Here is a 23,216-nt window from a genome sequence, read left to right as displayed (position 1 = left end):
TTATTAAAAAATTGAAAGAATATGGCACCACAACAAACCTGCCAAGAGAGGGCCGCCCACCAAAACTCACGGACCAGGCAAGGAGGGCATTAATCAGATGCAACAAAGAGACCAAAGATAGCCCTGAAGGAGCTGCAAAGCTCCACAGCGGAGATTGGAGTATCTGTCCATAGGACCACTTTAAGCCGTACACTCCACAGAGCTGGGCTTTACGGAAGAGTGGCCAGAAAAAAAGCCATTGCTTAAAGAAAAAAATATGCAAACACGTTTGGTGTTCGCCAAAAGGCATGTGGGAGACTCCCCAAACATATGGAAGAAGGTACTCTGATCAGATGAGACTAAAATTGAGCTTTTTGGCCATCAAGGAAAACGCTATGTCTGGCGCAAACCCAACACCTCTCATCACCCCGAGAACACCATCCCCACAGTGAAGCATGGTGGTGGCAGCATCATGCTGTGGGAATGTTTTTCATCGGCAGGGACTGGGAAACTAGTCAGAATTGAAGGAATGATGGATGGCACTAAATACAGGGAAAATCTTGAGGGAAACCTGTTTCAGTCTTCCAGAGATTTGAGACTGGGACGGAGGTTCACCTTCCAGTAGGACAATGACCCTAAGCATACTGCTAAAGCAACACTCAAGTGGTTTAAGGGGAAACATTGAAATGTCTTTGAATGGCCTTGTCAAAACCCAGACCTCAATCCAATTGAGAATCTGTGGTATGACTTAAAGATTGCTGTACACCAGCGGAACCCATCCAACTTGAAGGAGCTGGAGCAGTTTTGCCTTGAAGAATGGGCAAAAATCCCAGTGGCTAGATGTGCCAAGCTTATAGACTGTTTGCCAACTTAGCGACTTAGTCGCTATATTTAGCGAGTATTCAGACCCCTCTAGCGACACATTTTCAAAAAAGCGACAAACGACAAATCTAGCGACTTTTTCTGGTGTTATTGGAGACTTTTGGAGACTCTGACGTGAAAGCACGTATCGTTCTTACTCTTCTCAATGAGCAGCGGGTGCTGCCATGGGCCCCATCCCTGTCCCAAAGCACTCACAGGCAGCCCAGTCCTCGCACAGCAGTCCCTCCCAGCTGCAGTCAGAGCAGGAGATGTTCACCCCTCCGCGTCCAGACTGCAAATGAATCGCGCATGCGGGAAGCCGCCGCTGGCTGATCCCGCCCTGGCTTACATTCAGGGCAGGATGTAAATGTAAAGAAAGTTCATTTGTAGTTCTAAACATATTTAGGGTGTTTTTTACTCACTTTATGTCTCTCTCACGATGTTATTCCTCTCTCCTACAGCGTCCGTCACAATTACATGCACATGGCCAATTATGCAAATTAGGTGATTACATCATTTAGCGACTTCTAGGACAGCCAATAGCCACTTTCCTTACTGAGGAGTTGGCAAAGATCTGTGCTAGATCTGTGTGGAAAGTGGCATAGAGAGACAGTGGAGAGAGATGACTCAAGTAGCAGAGTAAACTATAAAAATGGACGTTACACACGGCTTATCACATTTAACAAACCAAACATACAAATACCATTAAGTAAAAACCCAACCCGGTTCCTACATCAATACTGTTATATACGGTATACCGCCCAGCCCTATCTGTGACCAACATATGCATATCTGTATTCCCAGTCATGTGAAATCCATAGATTAGGGCCTAATTAATTTATTTCAATTGACTGATTGTAACTCAGTAAAATCTTAGAAATTGTTGCGTTTATATTTTCGTTCAGTGTAGTTTTTCAAAATGTTTGTACTCTTCCTTTAATATTTTCCCTTTGTAAAAACTCAAAGTCCCATAATACAACGCTGAATTATTTTGTGCGCAGTTTTCTGGGCCGGATAAATGGTGGCAGTGTGAGGGACATTGGATGACTTTGTGCCTGTGGTTAGCAGGGTAGCTGGCTAGTTAGGTCGTTTATTTGACAGGTACTACATTTTCAGAGCCATGGAGGCCCTTATCCCTGTCATCAATAAATTACAAGATGTGTTTAATACAGTTGGCGCGGACATTATCCAGCTGCCGCAGATTGCTGTTGTTGGAACGCAGGTAAGAATCGCGAGCCAACTAACTAGCATGCCTTCACCTAGTTGCATTCCCTTAACGTTAGATAGCTAACGTTAGCTACTGTTGTGTGTATCACGCAGTTCCACTTCGAGATATTTCACTGCACATTAACATTTACGTGTGCTGTGTTTTCGAGGAAAGGTTAGCTAACGTTAGTGACCTTAGCTGTAGCAACTTAGTTAGATAGTTAGCTGGCTAGTGGCTGTGACTCATGAACTGCTAACTAGTTAACTTAGTAATCGCGAATTTGACAGGCAGTAGAACCTGGCTAACGTTACCCCTGTGTAATGTTGAAACACAGCTGTGCTCAGCAGAAGGTGTCATTGAAATGAAATGGCATCACATGCCTCTAAATTTACATATTACACATTTACTGATTTGTTTACACTGGTATCCCCCTCCTAGCCTTTGAAGACTTCAATGGTTTTGAATGAATGAATGAAAACATAATTGAAATCTTCCAAGACATCCATCCCTCCCTTGTCTTATTCCTTGAATTACCATCCATTTGCCCAGAGGAATTGAGAGTAAACAGCATTGCCAACAGCGTACTACCCTGCATCCCACTGCTGGTTTGCCTCTGATGCTTAATAGGGTCGGTCCCAGGATGCGAGACCAGATGCTGCTGGAAGTGGTGTTGGAGGGCCAGTATGGGCAAGGTTTCCGTTAACGGGTAAATGACGGCTTTTGGCCCATAAATAAATAAATAAATAAATAAATAAATAAATAAATGAAAAGCCGATTTTTAAAAAATTGTACAGGAGAAAAAAACAATCCATTGCAAAATAATGTTTTTTATTCATTGATGGAAAACCAGTTGATGTGCTCCAACTTCAAAGACAAATATACTTTATAGGCTTACATGTTGACCACACCGACAGCGTCGCGTGCGCGAGCATTGCAAAATAAATGTACACATACATGTTATTCAATCATTGCTCGCCAGAGTCTGCATAGCCAGGCGCTAAACTAGAACTTGGTTCTATTTGTGATGCTTGAAGTGCTGCAAGTCCCGCCTCTCCCATCTCCTCATTGGTTTTTAGGAGCAAATACCCACGTGGGTGATTGAAAGATGAAGTGAGGTCCACACGCCAGTCCAGTTGGTGGTGTTAATGCACCTTAAAGTTGGTTGCCAACCGCCATATAAAGTCCAAAGAAGAATCCTGAAGGAGGAGAGATTACTAGAAACTAACTCTGTTTACCCTTTTATCTGTGGATTAATTGTTGGAGTAGAGGACCTTGTGCATTTCAGGTAAAATAACAACCCAATGTTTACATCCCAGGACAAATTAAATCAAATCAAATTGTATTTGTCACATACACGTGTTTAGCAGATGTTATTACATTTACATTTACGTCATTTAGCAGACGCTCTTATCCAGAGCGACTTACAGTTAGTGAGTACATACATATTTGTATTTATTGTGGGTTCGATTCCTGCGGGAATCGAACCCACAACCCTGGCGTTGCAAACACCATGCTCTACCAACATCCCTGCCGGCCATTCCCTCCCCTACCCTGGACGACGCTGGGCCAATTGTGTTATAGCGGGTGTAGCGAAATGCTTCTGCTTCTATCTCTGACAGTGCAGTAATATCTAACAAGTAATATATAACAATTTCACAACATATACCTAATACACACAAAACTAGTAAGGAATGGAATTTAAGAATATATACATATATGGACAAGCAATGACAGAGCGTCATGGAATAAGATACAGTAGAATATTATAGAATAGAATGCAGTATATACATATGAGATGAGTAGTGCAAGATATGTAAACATTATTAAAGTGACTAGTGTTCCATTTCTTAAAGTGGCCAGTGATTTCAATAGGCAGCAGCAGCCTCTAATGTGCTAGTGATGGCTATTTAACAGTCTGATGGCCTTGAGATAGAAGCTGTTTTTCATTCTCTCGGTCCCAGCTTTGATGCACCTGTACTGACCTCGCCTTCTGGATGATAGCGGGGTGAACAGGCAGTAGCTCGGGTGGATGATGTCCTTGATGATCTTTTTGGCCTTCCTGTGACATTGGGTGCTGTATGTGTCTTGGAAGGCAGGTAGTTTGCCCCCGATAATGCGTTCAGCAGACCGCAACACCCTCTGGAGAGCCCTGCGGTTGCGGGTGGTGCTGTTGCCGTACCAGGTGGTGATACAGCCGAATAAGATGCTCTCAATTGTGCATCTGTAAAAGTTTGTGAGGGTTTTAGGTGCCAAGCCGAATTTCTTCAGCCTCCTGAGGTTGAAGAGGCTCTGTTGCGCCTTCTTCACCACACTGTCTGTGTGGGTGGACCATTTAAGTTTGTCGGTGATGTGTACGCCAAGCAATTTTAAGGTTTCCACCTTCTCCACTGCGGTCCCGTCGATGTGGATAGGGGGGTGCACCCTCTGCTGTTTGCTGAAGTCCACGATCATCTCCTTTGTTTTGTTGACGTTGAGTGAGAGGTTATTTTCCTGGCACCACACTCCCAGAGCCATCACCTCCTCCCTGTAGGCAGTCTCGTCATTGTTGGTAATCAAGCCTATTACTGTTGTGTCATCTGCAAACTTGATGATTGAGTTGGAGGCGTACTTGGCCACGCAGTCATGGGTGAACAGGGAGTACAGGAGGGGGCTGAGCATGCACCCTTGTGGGGCCCCAGTGTTGAGGATCAGCGAAGTGGAGATGTTGTTTCCTACCTTCTCCACCTGGGGGCGGCCCGTCAGGAAGTTCAGGACCCAGTTGCACAGGGCAGGGTTCAGACCCTCGAGCTTGATGATGAGCTTGGAGGGTACTATGGTGTTGAATGCTGAGCTGTAGTCAGTGAATTCTTACATACAGTGAAGGGGAAAAAGTATTTGATCCCCTGCTGATTTTGTACGTTTGCCCACTGACAAAGACATGATCAGTCTATAATTTTAATGGTATATTTATTTGAACAGTGAGAGAAAGAATAACAACAAAAAAAATCCAGAAAAATGCATGTAAAAAATGTTATAAATTGATTTGCATTTTAATGAGGGAAATAAGTATTTGACCCCTCTGCAAAACATGACTTAGTACTTGGTGGCAAAACCCTTGTTGGCAATCACAGAGGTCAGACGTTTCTTGTAGTTGGCCACCAGGTTTGCACACATCTCAGGAGGGATTTTGTCCCACTCCTCTTTACAGATCTTCTCCAAGTAATTAAGGTTTCGAGCCTGACGTTTGGCAACTCGAACCTTCAGCTCCCTCCACAGATTTTTTTTATGGGATTAAGGTCTGGAGACTGGCTAGGCCACTCCAGGACCTTAATGTTCTTCTTCTTGAGCCACTCCTTTGTTGCCTTGGCCATGTTTTTTGGGTCATTGTCATGCTGGAATACCCATCCACGACCCATTTTCAATGCCCTGGCTGAGGGAAGGAGGTTCTCACCCAAGATTTGACGGTACATGGCCCCGTCCATTGTCCGTTTGATGCGGTGAAGTTGTCCTGTCCCCTTAGCAGAAAAATACCCCCAAAGCATAATGTTTCCACCTCCATGTTTGACGGTGGGGATGGTGTTCTTGGGGTCATAGGCAGCATTCCTCCTCCTCCAAACACGTTGAGTTGATGCCAAAGAGCTCGATTTTGGTCTCATCTGACCACAGCACTTTCACCCAGTTCTCCTCTGAATCATTCAGATGTTTATTTGCAAACTTCAGTGCTTTCTTGAGCAGGGGGACCTTGCGGGCACTGCAGGATTTCAGTCCTTCACGGCGTAGTGTGTTACCAATTGTTTTCTTGGTGACTATGGTCCCAGCTGCCTTGAGATCATTGACAAGATCCTCCCGTGTAGTTCTGGGCTGATTCCTCACCGTTCTCATGATCATTGCAACTCCACGAGGTGAGATCTTGCATCGAGCCCCAGGCCGAGGGAGATTGACAGTTCTTTTGTGTTTCTTCCATTTGCGAATAATCGCACCAACTGTTGTCACCTTCTCACCAAGCTGCTTGGCGATGGTCTTGTAGCCCATTCCAGCCTTGTGTAGGTCTACAATCTTGTCCCTGACATCCTTGGAGAGCTCTTTGGTCTTGGCCATGGTGGAGAGTTTGGAATCTGATTGATTGATTGCAGGTGTCTTTTATACAGGTAACAAGCTGAGATTAGGAGCACTCCCTTTAAGAGTGTGCTCCTAATAAGTGTGCTCCTAATCTCAGCTCGTTACCTGTATAAAAGACAGCTGGGAGCCAGAAATCTTTCTGTTTGAGATGGGGTCAAATACTTATTTCCCTCATTAAATAGCAAATCAATTTATAACATTTTTGACATGTGTTTTTCTGGATTTTTTGTTTGTTATTCTGTCTCTCACTGTTCAAATAAACCTAACATTAAAATTATAGACTGATCATGTCTTTGTCAGTGGGCAAACGTACAAAATCAACAGGGGATCAAATACTTTTTTCCCTCACTGTAGGTATTCCTCTTGTCCAGATGGGATAGGGCAGTGTGCATTGTGATGGCGATTGCATCGTCTGTGGATCTATTGGGGTGGTAAGCAAATTGAAGTGGGTCTAGGGTGACAGGTAAGGTAGAGGTGATGTGATCCTTGGCTAGTCTCTCAAACCACTTCATGATGACCAAGGGAGGTCCAATTGAGCGATAGTCATTTAGTTCAGTTACCTTTGCTTTCTTGGGTACAGGAACAATGGTGGCCATCTTGAAGCATGTGGGAACAGCAGACTGGGAAAGGGAGAGATTGAATATGTCCATAAACACACCAGCCAGCTGGTCTGCGCATGCTCTGAGGATGTGGCTAGGGATGCCGTCTGGGGCCGGCAGCCTTGCGGGGGTTAACATGCTTAAATGTCTTAATCACGTCGGCCACGGAGAAGGAGAGGCCACAGTCCTTGGTAGTGGGCCTCGTCAGTGGCACTGTGTTATCCTCAAAGCGGGCGAAGAAGGTGTTTAGCTTGTCTGGAAGCGAGACGTCGGTGTCGGCTAGCAACAGCAAGCTAGCTAAATTGCCATAAATGTTTAATGCTTTTCAACCGGTCTCCAAATTAATATAGTTGGTTTAGAGTTTTTGATATTTCAACCTGCGTGTCCTGATCGCGTCTGGTGTGGGTGGACAAAATCAACATGCACATGCACAACAGCACATGATGGCGCACACGGACGCACGCTTGCGAGCTGTCTGGTCAGCATGTAATAAATCCTCAAGCTGCTTGGAAATTAGCGTCGGGTGTATGTGTTTCTATTTTTACTCACACAAAAGACGAAACATCCTCATAAGGGACATCAGCTAAGTGTACCCCGACTGGCCAACATTGGCGAAGATTGTGTTGATTATCCCCGTTTCCAGTGTGCCCGCCAAGAGGTGATTGTTTTTCCAAAACAGAGTAAAGACGGCCTCAAGATCGCACCTTCATGAGGACAAAGTAACAAGGCTGATGCGCATCGCAAGCTGCTCCAAGCAGTTGGACAGTTTTGACTTCCCAACAGCAGTGGCTCACTTTGAGCAGGCCAAGGTCCGCCGCAAACGAAAGTAAATTAGAGGCAAATTACAGCCTCCTTAATTTGAGCTTTGGAAACAAGTGCTTTCATAAATGCATGGTGCGGGCCTCGTTTCACAGGAGCATTGTAAAATAAGCTTTCTCTCAATGAATCAGACTTAATGAATTGTGTTTATTTACAGATCGAATTTGATTGTCCAACATCAGTTTTATTTCTTCTTTTTGTGGCCGCCTAGTGTCCTATTTCCACTGCTGAATTGCAGTGGGAGTGGGGCGGGCCGGCCTGGTCATGGCTAGATTGTATTTGAAAACAGCTGTTTTGTTATTTATTAATAATACATTTCATACAAATATCCTATAGGACAGGTTGTTCACAAATTATATTATACAAATGTTATATTTTGAAGTTGTATTACGGTGTTGGCGACTTGTTCTTCTATAGGCAACTTTCTAGGCCTAATGTTTTTTTTCTTAAATTGTTTTAATTTATGATTCATGCCAGGGATGAAGACAGAATGTTTTTCTTTTCAAAACCTGTCATGTTGGTATAAGAACATTGTTCTACTTTATTTTATTACAACGTTACAGGCAAATGTCTATTCTGTTAAAACGAATTACAATAATCTAAATGTAATTTCTTTAGCACCTTGAGGGGACGCCCTAGTGCGTTATTTTATTTATTTTTTACACACCCATTGCATATGGATGTCTGGTAAATTTCTCAAATGTCTGGTAAATGAAAACGTTGCCGGTCACGTTGTCCGGTGCCAAATTTTCTTCACGGAAACCCTGAGTAGGGGGCACTCTTCCCTCTGGTCTAAGGAGAGCCCAATGTCCCAGGGCAGTGAAGGGGACATTGCACTGCGTAGGGTGCTGTCTTTTGGATGGGATGTTAAATGGGTGTCCTGACTCTCTGTGATCATTAAAAAATCCCATGGCACATATCGTAAGAGTAGGGATGTTAACCCCGGTGTCATAGCAACATTCCCAACCCGGCCCCATTCCATCATGGCCACCTAATCATCCCCTTTATTCCTAATTAGCATATCACTCCTCACCTCTGCACCTAATAGCTCATGTGTGGCAAGCATTAATGGCACAAAAATGGTCGACCTGCATCACCCAGGTGGGTGCCGCACATTGGTGGTGGATGAAGCGAGTTTCCCCCTACTATGTAAAGTGCTTTGAGTTCCTCAGTTGGTAGAAAAGTACTATATAAATCCAATTAGTTATTATTATCATATAGGCTACACCTGTACTCTTCTCTCCACACACAGCTCTTGTTGGCCTAGGTGTTACCTAATAGGTTTACAGTAGCATGGCATCCTCTCTGACGCCTTCATTTTCACTGGTCTGTCACCTTCTTTGTCACTGTCTCAGCCCTTTGGCAACTGTCTGAACTGAAGGTGCCATGGCGACATGGCGACACTTGGATGCCCCAAGTGTGTGTCTGCCCTTGTCTCGTTATTCGTTAGTGCTTTTCAAAGGACAGATACACACAGAGGGGCTCTTTTGAAAGATCCTTGACCCTGTCTCTGTCAGTTCTATAATTACCACACATGAATCGAGCCCAAACTAAGTTAGATCAACTACAGCCAGGCGCAGCTGAGGTGAGATCAGGTAGGTTCAAATGTTGACTTGTGATGAGTTGTCGCTGTCGTAGCCTCAGTTGAACTTTAGTTTTGTAAGTGATGTTTACTGCTAGCTCACTTTTACTTTTGCTCTGTAGGTGAGCATGTTGTGTGTTTCTGTCTCCAGAGCAGTGGGAAGAGTTCAGTGCTAGAGGCTCTGGTGGGCAGAGACCTTCTACCCCGGGGTACTGGCGTCGTCACCCGTCGGCCCCTCATCCTCCAGCTGGTCCACGTGGACCCAGAGGACCGCAGGAAGACCAGCGAGGAGAATGGTACTGTGAACACAACACTTATCACTGCTTTAGGGTTGCAAAATTCTGGGAATTTTCCCAAAAGTTCCCAGGTTTTCAGAAACCCTGGTTGGAGGAGCCCCCCCCTCTGCTTAGGCTATTCCCTTCTAATTCTGCATGGGAATCCTCCAACCAAGGTTTTTGAAAAAGATGCCCATGTACCAATGTTCCCTCCTAATTTTTTCGGCACTGAGCCAATTTCAGGTCTGTTGAGTGCAAACTTGAAAGTTGTGAAAATTCTGTGCAACTTCGAGCGCGCGTTTACTGTGAACACTGAGGCTGTACCCGCTTTAAGTTAGTTTTAACCGTGCCCAAGTAGGCTGCTGTGGCTATTTGATCATAATGTAGGCCTATCAGAGTGGCCTACATTAAAAACAATGGAGAAATTCCATCCCATAACATTTTAACATGGAAATTGCTGTTCTATCATTCAGCCTACAGTAGCAGCCAATGTGTGGTGTTCAGTGTAGGCCTACATTCCATAAAACCTTTGAAAAAAAACATGCAGGTCTTAACATTAACCTGTTTTTCCACTTATACAAAATACATGCAGTGCGTGACATTAACCTGTTTATCCACTTGTCCTTCAGATAAGGAGGTGACTGAAAATGTTGTTGTTTGATGAAAGAAACCACTTTACCAAATAAAATGCATTATTATTCTCATACCATTATTACAGAGAATCAGACAAATTATTCTATCGTCTGCCTATTGGCTACTTAGCTGTCTCAAAATACAACACTGCCCCTTTAAGACAAAAAAGGTCTTTACCTGACACGCTTTTCAAAGATGTCTAGAAATGCCCACATTTTGTGCTCTTGTAGGAAGCAATCACTCCCCTATTGCTGACTACAAATGATCTATAACTGGGCTAATAACTCACTAACTAGCAAAGGATATGAACAAAATGTGCACACGTGGCTACATGCAGCTCTCTCTTTGATCTCAAAACAAGTGCATCTGCTCACGACCACTCATGCTGTAAACACAGTCCAGTTCAACGTAAATGGCACAGATCCATATATGGCAATGGTCAATTTGCATATAGGCCTACTGCAGCTCTGATTGGTTATGCCGCACCAGTCTGTGTAGAGTACGGGCTGAGTCGTGTGTGTCAATGCAATAGAATTCTACTCCGATGCGTTCTGTTTACAACAAAATCTCTTGCATAGTTCATTTTGTTTCGGTATGTTGCATTGAAAGTTGCTAATATTGCGTTTATTCGATCCCAATTGCCACAGTTGAGGAATGTTCAATCTTGTGTTTCTCTCTGTGGGCTGATATTTCTTCTGCATGGCAGTCCACATGTTGTTGTAGACCTAATTCCCCCCCCCCTCGTCCCTCATGTCTACAGATTCTACTCAAGTTATATCTAGAGGCTCCTGAATATTATTACTGAGCCATTAAATTATTACTGAGCCAATGTCGCGTTACTCAATCTTCAATGTCATCCAAGACATTTGAACACAAAACCAAGCCTATGCCCTGCTGCTGGGAATAGCCACATACCGGATGGATCATGACAAAGAGGACTGCATTGCTGCAGATGGCGAATTGGTGCAGGAGCTGCAGCTAGGCTAACTGCTAACCATTTTTCCCCTGTCATCTGATCTCTCCTGAACCACAGACCCCAATGCCTGGAAAAAGGGGCGCCTTTACAAAGGTCTCCTTTTCATTGTTTCTCCTTGCCTTTTGTCTGTGTTCAATCATCCGCTTTTTACTCTAGGCCCCTCCCTTTCATTTTGCTCCCCTTCCATCCTGCCTATTGTTTTTGTAGCCTCGATTAAAGCTGCCAAACTTAGGCTTAGCTTGATTCAGCAAATTAAGCCCAACAAGGTCAGTCTCATGTTTCAGACAAAACACTTGTTTTGTCTGTATAAGGACATCCTGTATAAAAGAGAAACTATTCTGGAGTGCATGAGCAGTGTCAACTTTTTCAGAAATTATGCTAAGTATGGCCTTTAAGGGCAAATGAAGTGTTCTGTTCCAATTCACGTTCATTTAAACATGCTGAAAACAAACACCTCTTAAAATGTCCTCAAATAGCTGCGTGTACCGAACTAACAGCTGATTTGGTTTTCTTAGTTTGGTAGGTAATTATTTCAGTATAAATAATCCAACTAATACATAGATTATTAGTTGAAAAAGTAACTTTGTTGTTTATGCTCCCCATTACGCACCAACCATGTTTTGGCTTGTCTCACAGGCATATTTTTGTTGTTGACAATGTTTCTCACTGTATTGTTTGTTTGTTCAAATCTCTGGCCCTATGCCTCTGGGTGATTGGCCTGCAGGACGTACTCCCATCCCAGCTGAACAAACAAGCAAATGGCCTATATTCTTCCTTGAGACATGACTAAACCCGACCCAATGACAATATCAGCCGGTCCCAATTCACTCCCCTTCCCCTGGCCCTAACCTTTCTTTACAGATCTGTAAGATGTAAATTATCTGGTGGAAGCTCCACCACTGCACTTTTGATGTCTATCTACACCATTCGGATATGCAAACATGGGTTCGGGCCAAGGTAAAGGGGTAGGGAGTGAGTTGGGACCTGCTCTATAATCACAACACTGGTCATTAAATTACCACTCCAAATGACATCTGCCAGACAGGCTGGGGAATGTGAATGACACTGTTTTGTTCCCTTAGGCGTTGATGGAGAGGAATGGGGCAAGTTTCTACACACCAAAAACAAGGTGTGTCTCAGTAACCATTCCTCAGAGCTAGTTTCTCTGTTGGTTCAAAGCCTGCAGGTTGCTGACAAAGTGAGGCACCTCCTCCAACTATCTGTTCATCTCAGTGGAGGTCCCTGCCCTTTCACTACTACAAATATACATGCAGCTTAAATATTTGATTGACCTGACCTGATATAGACATGCATTCATGCAAAGCATTGTATTGATTTATTGACTGAAGATCACTGGAAAAGCTATATGGGTTTTGTAGCTTTGTATGGAGTGTTTGTTTGACAGGAATCCTATTTAAATCACCTCAGGCACACACCCTCTCACAGTCGCAGGCAAAAAAGACACAGGAGTACAGTAGTACTAATGTCTTCTTGAGGGAATGGCCCAGAGCATAAAGTAGAGATGAGGGAATAGGGCAGAATATACAGTCGAGATGAGGAAATAGGGTAGAAAATACCGTCGATGAGGGAATAGGGTAGAATATACAGTCGAGATGAGGGAATGGGGCAGAATATACAGTCGAGATGAGGAAATAGGGTAGAAAATACCGTCGATGAGGGAATAGGGTAGAATATACAGTCGAGATGAGGGAATAGGGCAGAATATACAGTCGAGATGAGGGAATAGGGCAGAATATACAGTAGAGATGAGGGAATAGGGTAGAATATACAGTAGAGATGAGGGAATGGGGCAGAATATACAGTCGAGATGAGGGAATGGGGCAGAATATACAGTAGAGATGAGGGAATGGGGCAGAATATACAGTAGAGATGAGGGAATAGGGCAGAATATACAGTCGAGATGAGGGAATGGGGCAGAATATACAGTCGAGATGAGGGAATGGGGCAGAATATACAGTAGAGATGAGGGAATGGGGCAGAATATACAGTAGAGATGAGGGAATAGGGCAGAATATACAGTAGAGATGAGGCAATGGGGCAGAATATACAGTAGAGATGAGGGAATAGGGCAGAATATACAGTAGAGATGAGGGAATAGGGCAGAATATACAGTCGAGATGAGGGAATAGGGCAGAATATACAGTCGAGATGAGGGAATAGGGCAGAATATACAGTAGAGATGAGGGAATGGGGCAGAATATACAGTCGAGATGAGGGAATGGGGCAGAATATACAGTCGAGATGAGGGAATGGGGCAGAATATACAGTCGAGATGAGGCAATGGGGCAGAATATACAGTAGAGATGAGGGAATGGGGCAGAATATACCGTAGAGATGAGGGAATGGGGCAGAATATACAGCCGAGATGAGGGAATGGGGCAGAATATACAGTCGAGATGAGGGAATGGGGCAGAATATACAGTAGAGATGAGGGAATGGGGCAGAATATACAGTAGAGATGAGGGAATAGGGCAGAATATACAGTAGAGATGAGGGAATGGGGCAGAATATACAGTAGAGATGAGGGAATGGGGCAGAATATACAGTAGAGATGAGGGAATAGGGCAGAATATACAGTAGAGATGAGGGAATGGGGCAGAATATACAGTAGAGATGAGGGAATGGGGCAGAATATACAGTAGAGATGAGGGAATAGGGCAGAATATACAGTCGAGATGAGGGAATGGGGCAGAATATACAGTAGAGATGAGGGAATGGGGCAGAATATACAGTAGAGATGAGGGAATAGGGCAGAATATACAGTAGAGATGAGGGAATAGGGCAGAATATACAGTAGAGATGAGGGAATAGGGCAGAATATACAGTCGAGATGAGGGAATGGGGTAGAATATACAGTCGAGATGAGGGAATGGGGCAGAATATACAGTCGAGATGAGGCAATGGGGCAGAATATACAGTCGAGATGAGGCAATGGGGCAGAATATACAGTAGAGATGAGGCAATGGGGTAGAATATACAGTAGAGATGAGGGAATGGGGCAGAATATACAGTCGAGATGAGGGAATGGGGCAGAATATACAGTAGAGATGAGGGAATGGGGCAGAATATACAGTCGAGATGAGGCAATGTGGCAGAATATACAGTAGAGATGAGGGAATGGGGCAGAATATACCGTAGAGATGAGGGAATGGGGCAGAATATACAGTAGAGATGAGGGAATGGGGCAGAATATACAGTAGAGATGAGGGAATGGGGTAGAATATACAGTAGAGATGAGGGAATAGGGCAGAATATACAGTAGAGATGAGGGAATAGGGTAGAATATACAGTAGTGCTGAGGGAATAGGGTAGAATATACAGTAGAGATGAGGGAATGGGGCAGAATATACAGTAGAGATGAGGGAATAGGGCAGAATATACAGTAGAGATGAGGGAATAGGGCAGAATATACAGTAGAGATGAGGGAATAGGGCAGAATATACAGTAGAGATGAGGGAATAGGGTAGAATATACAGTAGTGCTGAGGGAATAGGGCAGAATATACAGTTGGGTCCAGATCATAGTAAATCACATTTACGTCATATGCAGCTATATAAACCGTAATTTAATCATGTGTTATACCGTGCAGTACCCTTAAAAAATATTTTTTTGTTTTTAGATCTACACAGACTTCGATGAAATCAGGCTTGAGATCGAAGCTGAAACAGAAAGAGTTTCTGGCAATAACAAGGTATGTCAACAATAAAAAGGATTTGGTGCAAAGGTAGTCCCAAGCAATGTCAAACAGATGTTATCATTGCCAACTGCTGAACTGACATTTCTTTGTTTTCTTCCAGGGAATCACTGACGAGCCCATTCACCTGAAGATCTTCTCCCCTCACGTAGTCAACCTCACACTAGTGGATCTGCCAGGTATCACAAAGGTACACACAAAGCAATGTGTTTTTATTTCAAATCTAAATGCTAATTGAGTTGCGCAAGTGTGATCGAATTGGTTTGAACCCGCAAGAATACTTATTTAGCCGGCTGAGCTAAAGCCTAGGCTTTCACTCCAGGAGCTAACGCAAGTCTTCAGATCTCAGGCAAGATTACTCATCATGCACTGAACCACCTCTCTTTCCTAGTATATTGAGTGAGACAGAAGTATGGTTTGAAATATGAAATGGGCAGGTATTAATTGTGTGTGTGTGCATGTTCTACCCAGGTCCCGGTGGGAGACCAGCCCAAAGACATAGAGGTGCAGATCAAAGACTTGATCGTGAAGCACATCTCTAACCCCAACTCTATCATCCTGGCTGTGACTGCTGCCAACACAGACATGGCCACCTCAGAGGCCCTTAAAGTTGCCCGCGAGGTCGACCCCGATGGTAAACACCTCAATCTCTTTCTCTTCTTCACTCAGTCTCTGTTTCTCTTTTTTTGTTTTTCTATGTCTCTCTTCTCTTTGTGTGCGACTGTCTCTCTCTCTGCCTGTCTCTTTGCCTCTATGTCCTCTCTCCCACACTCTCCCTCTCTCTCGCTCTGTCTCTATCTGTTAACCTCAACTGTCTGTCACCTACAGTGGTTTCCTCTGATCCTTATATCAGACACGCCATGGCATACACCGCCTTTCAAAAACTCTTGATTACCTGGAAGTTGGCCCATGAGTTTTTCCTGACCATCTCACCTGACCAGGAAAACTCTAGCCTCTAGTTATAGGCTAAACTCCTGGCCCTATTTGGAGGTAACAGTTTAAGTGTTTAGTTATTATGGCTTTGGATCTGGTCCCATATCCATAAAGCATCTCAGAGTAAGATAGACGACCTAGGATCTGTTTTGCCTTTCAGATAATAATGAATATGATTTTATGGACAGGGGGGACCTGATCCTAGATCAGCACCTCTACCCTGATACGCTTTATGAGTATGGGTTCTGGGGTTTGTGTCACTGTGTGTAGGCAGGAGGACGTTAGCGGTGGTGACCAAACTGGACCTGATGGATGCTGGGACTGATGCCATGGACGTTCTGATGGGCCGGGTCATCCCTGTTAAACTTGGCCTCATTGGCGTGGTCAACAGGTCTGCACCATGACACAATAATCTTCAGTCTCTAACATGTTGAATATAGCAAGGGTTCAGCCCTATGGAAAATCCAGTATGTAAGGGTGTTATCAAAGGATGTTAGAAGCCAACAGTCACTTAGGATCAAAATGGAAAAAGGGCCAGCATTCCTTAAGTTTTGTTAGGATTTTTCATTTAGCACTCTCTTATCCAGAGCGACTTAGAGTTAGTACATTCATCTTAAGATGGCTATGTGGGACAACCACATATCTCCGTCATAGTAAGTACATTTTTCCTCAAAGTAGCTATCGTCAAAGTCAGTGCTAGTGGGGGGGGGGAGTCAAGTGTGAATGTTAGTTCACGAAAGTGGGCTGCTGCGTTCTGGATAAGTTGCCGGGGGTTGATGGCACTAGCGGGGAGCCCAACCAACAGTGAGTTGCAGTAGTCCAGACGGGAGATGACAAGTACCTGGATTAGGACCTGCTCCGCTTCCTGTGTGAGGTAGGGTCGTACTCTACGGATGTTGTAGAGCATAAACCTGCAGGAGCGAGTCACTGCTTTGATATTTGCAGAGAACGACAGGGTGTTGTCCAGGAACACGGCAAAGTTATTTGCACTCTCCGTGATGGACAGGTCTTGGAGCAGGCAGGCCTTCCACGGGAGGAACAGCAGCTCCATCTTGTCGAGGTTGAGCTTGAGGTGGTGGGCCGACATCCAAGCTGAGATATCTGCAAGGCACGCAGAGATGTGTCACCACCTGGGTGTCAGAAGGGGGGGAGGAGAAAAGTAGTTGAGTGTCATCTGTATAGCAATGATAGGATAGATAATGTGAGAATATGACCGAGCCTAGTGACTTGGTCTATAGGGAGAACCAAGCCTTGTGGGACACCAGTAGTGAGAACACGTGGTGCAGACAAAGATCCTATCAACGTCACCTGGTAGGAGCGGCCTGCCAGTTAGGATGCAATCCAAGAATGTGCAGAGCCTGAGACGCCCAGCCCTGACAGGGTGGAGAGGAGGATCTGATGGTTCACTGTGTCGAAGGAAGTTAATAGATTTAGGAGGATGAGAACAGAGGAGCGAGAGTGAGCTTTGGCAGTGCGGAGAGCCTCCATGACACGGAGCAGAGCAGTCTCTGTTGAGTGACCCGTCTTGAGGCCTGAGTGGTTAGGGTCAAGATAATCGTTCTGCGAGGGAGTTGGAGAGACAGCATGCTTAAGTGTTTTGGAAAGAAAAGAAAGAAGGGATACCGGTCTGTTGTTTTTTTTTGGACGTCGGAGGGGTCGAGTGTTGGTTTCTTGAGAAGGGGAGCGACTCTGGGCATTTTGAAGTCAGAGGGGGATGAGTTGCCGGTGGTCGGGATGAGGAATGGGAAAGATGGTCTGGAGGAGGGGATGGGGTCGAACGGGCAGGTTGTCGGGTGGCTGGTCATCACTAGTTGCAGTAATTCATCTAGAGAGAGGGGGGATAAAGAAGTTAACGTAGGGTAGTTCTGTGTGAGTGGGACCAGTGGACTCAAAAGGCGGAGTGAATGAGGAGCTGATGTTGTCAACTTTCTTTTCAAAGGTAGTAAAATAACCTATCCTTCATTACTTTTTCCAGGAGTCAGCTGGACATCAACAATAAGAAGACAGTGGCCGACGCCATCCGTGATGAATATGCCTTCCTACAGAAGAAGTACCCCTCTCTCGCCAACAGAAACGGAACCAAATACCTGGCTAGAACATTGAACAGGTATGAGCAATGTTCCCTCTAATTTTTTTGGGCACTTAGCAAATTTCAGGTCTGCTGAGTGCAAACTGGAATGTTGTGCAACTTCCAGCACGCGTTTACTGTGAACACTGAGGTTGTACCCGCTTTAAGTTAGTTTTAACAGTGGCCATGTAGGCTACTGTGGCTGTTTGATCATAATGTAGGCCTACCAGAGTGGCCTACCATCACAAACAATGGAGAAAATCCATTTTCTGTTTTGTTTTAGGGTATTATTATTATTATTATTATTATTATTATCATTTTATTTTTTTTACCCCCATTTTTGCCCCAATTTCGATCTTGTCTCATCGCCACAACTCCCCAATGGGCTCGGGAGGCGAAGGTCGAGTCATACGTCCTCCGAAACATGACCCGCCAAACCGCGCTTCTTAACACCCGCCCGCTTAACCCGGAAGCCAGCTGCATCAATGTGTCGGAGGAAACACTGTTCAACTGACGACCGAGGTCAGCCTGCAGGCGCGCGGTCCGCCACAAGGAGTCGCTAGAGCGCGATTAGCCAAGTAAAGCCCACCCGGCCAAACCCTCCCTTAACCCGGGCGAAGCTGGGCCAATTGTGTGCCGCCTTATGGGACTCCCGATCACGGCCGGTTGTTATACAGCCCGGACATCCCATAACATTTTAACATGGAAATAGCTGTTCTATCATTCAGCCTACAGTAGCAGCCAATGTGTGGTGTTCAATGTAGGCCTACAGTCCATAAAACGTTTGAAAAATACATGCAGGGCTTGACATTAACCTGTTCATCCACTTGTCCTTCAGACAAGGAGGTGACTGCTAAAATGTTGTAGTTTGATGCAATAAACCACTTTACAAAATAAAATGCATTATTAGTCCCATACCATTTATTACAGAGAATCAGACAAATTATGCCTGTCTCAAAATACAACCCTGCTTGTTTAACCTCTTAAGGATCAGACACTTTTTTCCAATTTTCGACTAAAATGTCATACCCAAATCTAACTGCCTGTAGCTCAGGACCTGAAGCAAGGATTTTTAAAAATGTTTGTAATCTTTATTTAACTAGGCAAGTCAGTTAAGAACAAATTCTTATTTACAATGACGGCCTACACCGGCCAAACCCGGACGACGCTGGGCCAATTGTGCGCTGCCCTATGGGACTCCCAATCACGGCCGGTTGTGATACAGCCTGGAATCGAACCAGGGGGTCTGTAGTGACGCCTCAAGCACTGAGATGCAGTGCCTTAGACCGCTGCGCCACTCGGGAGCCCATGCATATTCTTGATACCATTTGAAAGGAAACACTTTGAAGTTTGTGGAAATGTGAAATTAATGTAAGAGAATATAACACATATCTGGTAAAAGAAAATACATGGGTTTTTATGTTTTTGTTTTTTTGTTCCATCTTTGAAATGCAAGAGAAAGGCCACAATATAATATTGCAGTTTAGGCGCAATTTAGATTTTGGCCACAAGATGGCAGCAGTGTGTGTGCAAAGTTTCAGATTGATCCAGTGAAGCATTGCAATACTGGACTATTTTGTATCAAGTCTGCCCAAATGTGCCGAATTGGTCAATTGATACATTTTCAAGTACATAACTATAGAGAACATACAAAAAGGATATGGTAATACAAAATGTAAGTTTACACACTCCCAGCAATATCATACATGATGGATCATTAGTTTATACACTAACTTTCACACATCTAGGTGGTGGTGGGGAGCCAGAGACGGCAGGGGTTCAAATTGTAGAACCCAGTTCCTACATTTGAATATAAAAATTGATTTTATCAAACAAAACTATGCTACATTTTATCTATGGGACTCTTAGGATGACAAATCAGAGCAACATTACTGAATGTAAGTACATGATTTACCTTCAGAGGTGAATGTATCAAACCAGTTGCCGTGATACGTTTTTTGTTGTTGTGCACTCTCCACAAACAATAGCATGATATTTTTTCTCTGTAATAGCTACTGTAAATTGGACAGTGCAGTTAGATTAATTAGAATTTAAGGTTTCTGCCCATATAAGACATGTCTATGTCCTGGAAAGTTTGCTGTTACTTACAACAGTCATGCTAATCACATTAGCGCACGTTAGCTTAACCGTCCCGTATACGGGACACCGATCACGTAGAGGTTAATTAAGACAAAAAAGAAAGCCCTTTACCTGACATACTTTTCCAAGATGTCTAGAAATGTACATGTTTTGTACTCTTGTAGGAAGCAATCACTCCCCTATTGCTGACTACAAATGATCTATAACTGGGCTAATAACTCACTAACTAGCAAAGGATATGAACAAAATGTGCACACGTGGCTACATGCAGCTCTCTCTTTGATCTCAAAACAAGCGCATCAACTCACGGCCACAGCTGTAAACACAGTCCAGTTCAACGTAAATGGCACAGGTCCATATATGGCAATTGTCTATTTGCATATAGGCCTATGCAGCTCTGATTGGTTATACAACACCGGTCTGTGTAGAGTACGGGCTGAGTCGTGCTGCAATAGAATACTACTCTGACGCGTTCTACCTACAGCAAAATCTCTTGCATAGTTCGTTTTGTTTCCTTATTTTGCATTGAAAGTGGCTAATATTGCATTGATTCGATCACAGTTGCCACAGTAAAGGGAAACGTTGATAGAGTTAACTAACAGCGAAACCTGTAGAAAGTTGAGTAAAGTTCAATCTGCGCGGCAGTCTTGGGGCTACTGCACGCACGCTCGCAGCTTAGAAGGAACATTGTGTATGAGAAGAAATATATATATTAGGCATACAAGGCCTCAACAGAAGTGTACTTTTGAGGTTTGAAAACATCTGGCCGACTATGATTTTAGAGTGTAATGTCACTCTAGAAACTAGCAACTATCATGTTGTCTGTTACCTTTTCTCTCTTTTCTCCTTGTCCTTGATGCCAGGTTGTTGATGCACCACATCAGAGACTGTCTCCCGGAGCTAAAGACTCGTATCAACGTGCTGACGGCCCAGTACCAGTCTCTGCTAAGCAGCTATGGTGAACCTGTAGAAGACCAGAGCTCCACACTGCTCCAGCTCATCACAAAGTTTGCTGCAGAGTACTGCCACACCATCGAGGGCACCGCCAAGTACATAGAGACAACCGAGCTGTGAGTAACTTCTTCTTTCACTTGAAGGTCCAATGTAGCTGTTTTTCTCTATCAAATAATTTCTGGGTAACAATTTCAGTACCTTTCAGTTATTTTATTTTATTTTTTTAATTGTCAAAATTAAATAGAAATAGCTTCTTAGCAAAGGGCAATTTCTAAAGCAATAATTTGGCTAGGACTGTCTGGGAGTGGTCTGAGTGGGAAAGGGAAAATTAGCTCATATTGGCAGAGAGGTTTGGAACTCTCTGTCTTATTGGTCTATTAACTAATTTACCACCTAGTGATGTCACCATGGAAGGCCAAAACTCCATCCCACCAAACAGGCTGACATTTCAGGCGGTCTTTTCAAACAGCTCTTACGCTAAAGGCATAATCATTTTCAAAATTTCAAGGAAATATATAGAGAACACAGGAAAATCACATTCATGACTGCACTGGGCCTTTAAATAAAGTGTGAAATCCTAGTCTTTAGTATTTTTTCATTTATTTGAAGAGATTGACAGGAAGGATGGAGAACCTTTTTCAAACATCCTTGTACTTCTACTAGTTACCAGAAGGGGGCATACAAATAGAGCATCACAAGTCAACCAATTGGAAGCTTTTGCAGTCTAATGTAGTGGGTAGATTAAATGGGCTAAATTAAGTAGGTTACTACATTGATCACAAATGTCAAACATTTTGTTGCATGTATATGTAACAGTGGACATTCTCTTTCAGGTGTGGTGGAGCACGAATCTGTTATATTTTCCATGAGACTTTTGGTCGGACGCTGGAGTCAGTGGACCCTCTAGGAGGTCTGACCACCATAGATGTGCTAACAGCTATTAGAAATGCTACGGTGAGTGTGCAATGCTATATACTGTATGGATGTGCGCTACTATACTGAACAAAAATATAAATGCAACATGTAAAGTGTTGATCCCATGATTCATGAGCTGAAATGAAAGATCCCAGAAATGTTCCATACACACAAAAAGCTTATTTCTCTCAAATGTTGTGCACAAATTTGTTTGCATCCCTGTTAGTGAGCATTTATCCTTTGCCAAAATAATCCATCCACCTGACAGATGTGGCATATCAAGAAGCTGATTGAACAGCACGATCATTACACAGGTGAACCTTGTGCTGGGGACAATAAAAGGCAATCTAAATTGTGCAGTTTTGTCACACAGTGCCACAGATGTCTTAAGTTTTGAGAGAGTGTGCAATTGGCATGCTGACTGCAGGAATGTCCACCAGAGCTGTTGCCAGATAATTTAATGTTAATTTCCAACGTCGTTTTAGAGAATTTGGCAGTACCTCCAACCGGCCTCACAACCGCAGACCACGTGTAACCACGCCTGCCCAGGACTGCCACATCCGGCTTCTTCACCTGCGGGATCGTCTGAGACCAGCCATCCGGACAGCTGATGAAACTGAGGAGTATTTCTGTCTGTAATAAAGCCCTTTTGTGGGGAAAAACCCATTCTGATTGGCTGGGCCTGGCTCCCCAGTGGGTGGGCCTATTCCCTCCCAGGCCCACCCATGGCTGCGCCCCAACCCAGTCATGTGAAATCCATAGATTAGGGCCTAATGAATTTATATGAACTGTATCTCAGTAAAATCATTGAAATTGTTGCATGTTGCGTTTTTATAGTTTTGTTCAGTATATTTATCTATACAGGCTCACATATTGGGCTGTATGTTTGTTGCGGAGTAGAATGATGGAATGTTGAGTTTTTTGATCATCAGTTTGATATGTGTTTTCGTTTCTTTGAGATTGGAAAAGAATAACTTTATCGACCTCATGATTTATTGTGAGTTGAGATGAGTTGCATGTTAGCCAGAGAGGCTGTTGGGTAATGTAGTCTCTGTCTGTCTCTGTGTGTGTAGGGCCCGCGGCCTGCCCTGTTTGTGCCTGAGGTGTCGTTTGAGCTGCTAGTGAAGAGACAGGTGAAGAGACTGGAGGAGCCCAGTCTGCGCTGTGTAGAGCTGGTCCACGAGGAGATGCAGAGGATCATCCAGCACTGCTCCAACTACAGCACACAGGTAGACTAGAGAGAGAGAGACACACACACACACACACACACACACACACACACACACACACACACACACACACACACACACACACACACACACACACACACAGCTACTACAGCACACAGGTAGACTAGAGAGAGAGACACACACACACACACACACACACACACACACACAGAAACTACAGCACACAGGTAGACTAGAGAGAGACACACACACACACACACACACACACACAGCAACTACAGCACACAGGTAGACTAGAGAAAGAGACACACA

The 23,216-nt window shown here is 44.1% G+C and overlaps 1 protein-coding gene across 3 annotated transcripts in view; it reads left to right on the top strand.

Annotated features, from left to right (window-relative positions):
* Window positions 1–23,216, top strand: part of LOC311137129 (dynamin-1-like protein) — a 40,277-nt gene that overhangs the window by 9,446 nt on the left and 7,615 nt on the right. Inside the window, exons 1-11 of one of the 3 annotated variants that reach the window (XM_084171469.1) lie at window positions 1,838–2,062; window positions 9,297–9,441; window positions 12,112–12,158; window positions 14,670–14,741; window positions 14,848–14,934; window positions 15,216–15,378; window positions 15,948–16,068; window positions 17,653–17,784; window positions 20,709–20,915; window positions 21,633–21,753; window positions 22,788–22,943. In XM_084171469.1, the coding sequence (XP_084027595.1) occupies window positions 1,961–2,062; window positions 9,297–9,441; window positions 12,112–12,158; window positions 14,670–14,741; window positions 14,848–14,934; window positions 15,216–15,378; window positions 15,948–16,068; window positions 17,653–17,784; window positions 20,709–20,915; window positions 21,633–21,753; window positions 22,788–22,943 (1,353 nt within the window). In that variant the 5' untranslated portion in view covers window positions 1,838–1,960. Of the gene's footprint in view, window positions 1–1,837; window positions 2,063–9,296; window positions 9,442–12,111; window positions 12,159–14,669; window positions 14,742–14,847; window positions 14,935–15,215; window positions 15,379–15,947; window positions 16,069–17,652; window positions 17,785–20,708; window positions 20,916–21,632; window positions 21,754–22,787; window positions 22,944–23,216 lie in introns of those variants that run through there. The other 2 variants (XM_084171471.1, XM_084171470.1) reach the window with 2 other exon arrangements.

This window comes from Coregonus lavaretus (assembly GCF_964263955.1).
Source record: "Coregonus lavaretus genome assembly, chromosome: 11".
NCBI classification, from domain to species: Eukaryota; Metazoa; Chordata; class Actinopteri; order Salmoniformes; family Salmonidae; genus Coregonus; species Coregonus lavaretus.
The sequence above is the reverse complement of the archived record's forward strand: the minus strand, read 5'-3'. Positions and strand labels throughout refer to the sequence as shown.